Source organism: Thunnus thynnus, chromosome 8, assembly GCF_963924715.1.
Source record: "Thunnus thynnus chromosome 8, fThuThy2.1, whole genome shotgun sequence".
NCBI lineage: Eukaryota > Metazoa > Chordata > Actinopteri > Scombriformes > Scombridae > Thunnus > Thunnus thynnus.
Window position 1 is genome coordinate 18001245 of NC_089524.1, and position 7241 is coordinate 18008485.

General features: G+C 39.2%; 1 protein-coding gene across 1 annotated transcript; it reads right to left on the bottom strand.

Annotated features, from left to right (window-relative positions):
- Nucleotides 1-1114: 1114 nt before the first annotated feature.
- On the bottom strand, nt 1115-5366 carry aldh7a1 (aldehyde dehydrogenase 7 family, member A1). The gene is made up of 2 exons (XM_067596866.1): nt 5270-5366; nt 1115-3504 (listed from the first exon to the last, which is right to left on the bottom strand). Exon 2 carries the CDS (start codon nt 3497-3499, stop codon nt 1871-1873), a length of 1629 nt encoding a protein of 542 aa, XP_067452967.1. The 5' UTR covers nt 3500-3504; nt 5270-5366; the 3' UTR covers nt 1115-1870.
- Nucleotides 5367-7241: the final 1875 nt, after the last annotated feature.

Here is a 7241-nt window from a genome sequence, read left to right on the forward strand (position 1 = left end):
TGAGGATAAATGGGAGCTGGTGTCAATCCCAGCATGCACTGGATGGAAGTCAAGAGGACATTTTAAAGAAACAAAAAATCCTAAGAAATGTTGACTAAAAGAGTGAAAAGTCCTGCTGACGCTGAATCATTATACACTGATGCAACATATCCGTGTTCATGAACGCATGCTGGTCAGGTTATATTTACCTCCAAGGCGAAGCAGAAAGACTTTAAATGGCGCTTTTAAGAGAATTTAGACACATACATCTTCTATAAAACAGTCTGAAACAATAGACATTTTTTTCTCCACACAAGACATTTTGATGTCACATTAGGAAAAGCACAGGTGTAAATAATGAAATTAATGATGGCTGAAATCTATTTAGCTTCTCCAGGTTCAGAGTCTGGGTATTATTCATGCTGGCTCACTGTCACACTGTCATGAGTTACTGGGACACTTGAATACAACAGTGAACAATGTTGCAGGAAAAAATTAACAAAATCCACTGACTCAAATACAATAAATCCATTTTAATGTCTGTTAATATTGTCACTTTTTTCACCTTTGTCAGTGGTCTGTTGTACTCTAATTTTGTACATCATTTTGTATTTTAAGCTCTATTGAGAAAAATGTTAGTAACTTCAGTTATTTTAACATATGACTGCTAATTATCCAATAAAGCACCACACAGAGGAGACTTTGCACCAGGATGGCTCTGTTGTTGAGGCTCCTTGAAGTTTCCTGTAGAGGTGATGACACCACTTTCTGTTCTTGCTGTAATCTTTATAGATAAAAATAAGACATAATTAAATCTTTGTTATAGGATATAAGGAATGTCTTTGCATGACTATGGATTCCATAGGATTTCTAGTGACATTTTCAAAACTGAGAATAAGACTGCATCAGAAATACAAGGGCTAATATTACACCCAGCAGTCATTGACTCACAATATAACATTATACAGAAAGATCGGAATTTATATAGACAAAATATGAACATCGACTTAAAGATGACTAGCTGTGCTGAATCTCTGTTTTCTTAAATGTGCAGCTTTTGATATTTAAGTGGTGTATGACATGCATAAAACAAAAGTCATGGCTGAATAAGTTTTGAAAGAAGAGGCAGACAAAGTCCACAAGAAGCCTTTTATTTATTGTGGGTTTTATTGTCTGAGAGGCACATTGGGACTCTTTCATGACAAGAGCTTTATATGAACACAACAGTATATTAATGCGGGATTAGAGATGCAAACAGTCTGTATTTTAGTAGCTACCTTCTATTAAGCCTGTTAGTGTTTGTTAGTGTTTTGTAATCTTGGAAACTGGATGACAAGATTCTTCTAAGCAGTCTGTGATGAAATACTATTTGCACTAAAATTACACATTATATAATACTGTATGTTGTATTCTACCATCTTTCTTTTCTTCTAAAATCAGATGTCAACACCTACAGTACCAATGCACAACCTGCACCCTTACTGACCTTTTTTTATTTTACACATTGATAAGGACCACTCCAGTTTTTCTTTCTTTCTTCATAATAAAAAGGTAAGATTTATTTTTTATACAGTATAAAGCATCTGGTACAGTCATCTAGCACTGAAACTTGCTTTCTAAGTGCTTGAAGAAAAGTGCACACCAACATTTGGAGAAACTGAATTTGACTTTTAACACTGAACTACTTTCAAACTGTCATTTCGAATCTAGGATTCGTATCTAAAGCCTCGACCCTAAACTAATGAGACTGATCCAAAATTATACCAAATCTTGTTCAAACTCTGAAAAACTGACCTTTCTGAATACAAAACTGCAATGACAAGCCAGTAAAAAACATTTCTTGTTTTTCTTTTGGGATTATCAACGCATAATCAACAAACCACCTGCGGCTTTACTCAAACTTGATTCCCTGGGCCAGAGGAAGATCCTTGCTGTAGTTTATTGTGCAGGTTGAACGCCTCATGTACTGCTTCCAAGAGTCGCTGCCCGACTCTCTTCCACCCCCTGTGTGTTTCTCCCCTCCGAAGGCTCCTCCGATCTCAGCTCCACTGGTAGGAATGTTGACATTCACAATGCCGCAGTCGGATCCTTTTGGCCCCAGCCAGCGGAAAACCCGTCCCAAATCTTTGGTGAAGATACTGCTGGACAGGCCCTGCTTGACCTCGTTGTTCCAGGCAAATGCTTCATCTTCTGTCTTGAACTTGAGGACGTAGAGGATGGGGACGAAGGTTTCGGTGTGGACAATGGGAGCGTCGTGAGCCAGCCCTGTGATGATGGTGGGCTCTACGTAGTTTCCGGGACGATCCATCACTTTTCCTCCGCAGACCACAGTGCCACCTTGCTTTTTGGCTTGCTCGATAGCTGCCAGATACTGCTCCACGGCTTGTTTGGTGTGCAGGGGTCCATACAGGGTGCTGGGATCCCAAGGGTCTCCAATGCGGACTTGCTTATAGGCCTTGGTGATCCTCTCAACCACTGTGTCGTGGACGCTCTCGTGCAGCATCAGCCTTCTGGTTGTGGTGCAGCGCTGTCCGGCGGTTCCCACAGATGCAAAGACAGCAGATGGCACCACAAGGTTCAGATCAGCGTCCTCAAACACGATGATTGCGTTGTTTCCGCCGAGCTCCAGTAGCTTGCGACCGAACCTTTCTTGCACCATCATGGACACCAATTTGCCAACGTGGGTGCTGCCGGTGAATGACAGCAGGTCCACACGCTCGTCCTTCGCCATGGCCGTGCCGATATCAGCACCTCCACAGGTCATGGAGCAGATGGCGCCCGGCAGGTTGTTCTGCTCCAGCACCTCAGCCACAATCTTAGTGACAGCAACACTTGTGAGAGGCGTGGTTGGGGCTCCTTTCCAGAGGCAGACATTGCCGCAGGTCAGAGCGATGGCATTGTTCCAGCCGTAGACCGCCACAGGGAAGTTAAATGCAGTGATGATGCCAACGAGACCGACTGGGTTCCACTGTTCGATCAGGGCGTGGCCTGGTCTTTCTGAAGGCAGGATGGGCCCACCAATCATTCTCGACAGACCAACAGCGTAATCGCAGACATCAACGTATTCCTGAACTTCTCCCACTCCCTCAACATAGATCTTGCCCATTTCTAGAGACACAAGGCTCCCGAGAACTTTAATCTTCTTTCTTAGGGCGTCTCCAATCTGCCTCACAATCTCCCCTCTTTTCGGAGCTGGAATATCTGCCCACATCTTCCAAGCCTCCCTCGTCTTCTGAACAGTTTCTTCATACTCCGCCAAAGTGGCCTGGGTTACTCTGGCAATTGGCTCATTGTTGGCGGGGCAGTATGATGTAATAACCTCCCCGCTGCCTCCCCAGCTCCCGTTGTAAACACCGGGGTTGTCCTCAGACAGGCCCAGCTCTTTCAGCCAGGAGTATTTGGGCTGGTTGATGAGGAGACTTGACATGGCTGCTGACTGGTGGCGATGGACAGACGCAAATTTACTTCGTAATAGGAGACTGCTGTGCCGTGCAACAGTCAGAGTGAGGCAGCGTTGCATGAGTGCTGGAAGCAAACCAAGTTAAAAATTAATATGACAAGTTCAAAAGGGTTTGAAGAACATTACTCAATAATTGTTGACAGAACAATCTCACCACAAGCTCCAGATAAGATTGAAGATTATTTTCACAATCAATTTGTCTGTTTATTATTTTTCGAATGACCTATTATATTGTTTATAAAATGGTAGAGAACAGAGAAAATGACCATCACCATATTTAGTCCTCAAAGAGAAGCCTTCAAACTTGTTTTTTCTAACAGTCAAAAATCTAAAAGACATTCAGTTTAATGATATAAAACATATGAGTGAAAGCTGCAGGACCTTGATATCCTTACTTACATTTGAGCATCAGTGACATTTTTCCTTGATAAATTACTTAAATAATTAGTCAATTATTATCAAAATAGTTATTGACTCCTTTTCTGTCTCCCGACATATCATTTTTGTTCTGTCAACTGCTGTTTCCAAGGTCAGGAATGAACTTTCAATGTCAAAATGAATAAATAACTTCAAAAAGTTACGTCAGCTGTGTCACAATCCATGTGGGACACAGTGCTGCACATGTGCTACAGAGAATGACAGTCAACAGGTGTTGACCAGAGTATACTGGCATGAAAATTGGAGCTTTATGTTTATAACTTCTCTATGTAATGCATAGATTTGGATGTGAAGTACAGTGTAAGACATTCACATTTGAGCTGAAACAAGTAGTTGATGAATCAATTAGTCATACCATATAAAATTAATCAGCAGCTGTTTCAAATTAATCATTTGTCATTTTATTAAGCCAATATGGCAAAAAATTCACTTGTTGCAGCTCTTCTTCAGGTGTGAATATTTGCTGGTTTTCTTAGTCTGCTATGATAGGAAACTGAGTTTCTTTTGGGTTTCAGATTGTTGATCAATGTCACCCTGAGCTCTGAGGGAAAAACATGCTTTTGTCTATTCCCTATTTTATGACATTTAACAGAACAATCATGACAATGCAGATTAATGCATGAATGACAATAATTGTCAATTGCAGCCCAAGTTGTGACAGCTGTGTTACAGTCCAGTGCAGGACGTAGTGCTGCAGCGAATAAGAACAGCACACAGGTGCAAACAAGAGATTACTTGGAAAATAGTTTGTTTTTTTTGTTTTTTTACACAATGAATCTCTGATGAAAATTTAAATTAGCATATAATGGGTACAATTTAAGATATTTTCACATTAACTCTATATCAACAATATATTACAATCAGTCAATAAAAGAGAAGTTACGTTTACGACAGTAACTGGTTATAAGTCATAATTTTAGATTGATATGCGTTTTAGGGTTATTACTTCAAATGATTTTAGGATTGTATGACCATAATTCTTCACAGACTTTAGACTGGCCATCAAGTTACTAAACCATCTCTCCAACGCGCTTGCGCACATTAATCCAACTTTGGACAACCACGAGGTTGTCTAAACTTTAACTTATTAACTTTATAAGAATAAGACAACTGACAAAGACGATATCACTGGATGTTTAACACAGGAATAATTTAACGTTTGCATTTTTTTAAAACCCCTAATTCTGCGTGTATTCATGTCAGCGTGGCGACTTTTTTGCAGCTGCGGAGTGAGACATGGTCGCCTTGTTGCGTCCAAACGACCGTGACTCAAGGTCCTGCAGCTTTCACTCACTAACCTCACGGTGCTCTAAAGAGGCCTGTACGCACACTGTCTGCAATTTCAATCCCTACAAGTGACTTTATACTACTTTTGATCAGCTTGTCACTTACGTTGATATCAAGTCCGCAGGGCCACGTCCCCTCCTGAGAATGGGAAGTACTTACAGTCGCTTGTTGTTCTTATTTGTGGTTAATCGACGGTTGGCAAACTTGGTGCATTACCGCCACCAACTGGTATGGAGTTCATGTCTTGTATTTATAATATTCATTAAAAAACTAATATCTTCATAATCAAATTAGTTAGTCTAAGATACTGAAAAATTTCTTGAGTTCTTTTGTAAAATATCTATTAGATCAAAGTGTACTTTTGCTTTTCTGAGGTTTGAATCACATGCTTTCTTTCTGCATCATATGTCTGACAGTGTGGCAGAACATGCACTACTGTTTCTTCTTGCCCACAGTTGTCACATCTGTATTATGTTTATCTATTGTGCTGTTTAGTCCGGTGTGTCCAAATCTAAGTCTTGATATTATTGCCTCATCGCTCCTGTTCCTTTGTCCACTTTCCTTTGAACTCTGTAAAACCATCATCCTTTCCTCTCTTCCTCCCATTGATTTTGCCATTGTTCCTTCAGTCTCTGGTTAATAATGCCAAATCAATGTGATTATTTTTTGTGGCCTCCTTTGCAACCTTATCTTGCAGCCTCTTGATGCTTCTGTCACAGCTGAAATGGAAGTGCTGCTACACTCTGATTGGACCACCTGAGCAATATACTTTAATACTCAATACAATCAAATAAAAACTCCATCATCCCTCTGTTTTCCCACAATGCTGAGAGACACTGACTTGAATTTTTCTGTAGTTTCTCCCCCTGACCCTTGTGAAACTGCAGTGGGTAAAATCTGTTTTTTAGCTTGAAGACCAAGAGCTCTTTTTCAACTCTACATTGTAACAGTTCCTGCTGTGGTTTCATACTGGGATCATGTTGTGGGAAATATTCATCCACACTGTGAAATTTTGGTCTGAGATGTTCAACTTTACATAAATGTAAATTCAATAAGTCTAGGCCCCTCCTGCTTGTTTTTAAAATTGAGCTGAAGTTTTCCAAAAAGCTATGAAAACTGCTTTTATTTATTGTTTATTTTATTGTTTTACTATTTATTAATTTATACTGCTCCCTTTGCTCCTTTGATTTTCATATGTGTATAATTGATGTATTATTCATGTCATGTCCTCTGGTTTTAAGTTGTATGTTGTTTTGTAACATGTCATTTGTTTAATAAAGTTTGAAATAAAAAAAACCCCAAAAACACAAATCTAAAAGATAAAAAATAAAGAAATGGAGAACCAACCATATTTTTTATTTTGTAAGCTCCAAGACCAAAGAAGTCCATTTCAATAACTCTTAATAATAGTTATCCTTCCAATGAAGAGCTAAGACAGATTTAATGTTAATCGCAGTAAATGCAGCTTTTGTGATACATAAATTTAAACTACAGATCATCTGTTTTAATACTGTATGTACTCTGTGACATTCTGGGAGGATTTGCAGGACTGGCTGTCAACCAAAATCCAACTAGTTGCTCTTCTCACAAGCGAAAATATTGTGTTTGGTTTTAACATGAAGGTGACTTGATATTGAACCACCTGAAACTCCCAGTTCACTAATGCACTCTGTGTGCTCACTGAAAATCCAATTTTAAGGGCGGGCCTACAAGCATGATTTGTGACATTAAAACTAGTTTGGAAGCAAATCATGGTCCAATATTCAATTTACACGTGTGATGTGGAAACACTGAGAATGGACTTTTTAGTGAAGTGGGAAACATCTTATGTCCAACAGTTAAACTTCTGAAACGAAATATATTTGCATATTTATAGATTCTTTTTTAATGCAAGATAAGGAGTAAATGCCATTTTAAGGATTTCAACAAGATAATGCAACTTTTTTGCGGAAAAACCTTATCAGACACAAATTATTAATCAAAGCAGAGTATTTTATATACATTTTAAAACATGTCTGGAGGGGATCTTTAATATACTACTAGACTGTAACAGTTACAATGAGCAATGAAAGGTCCT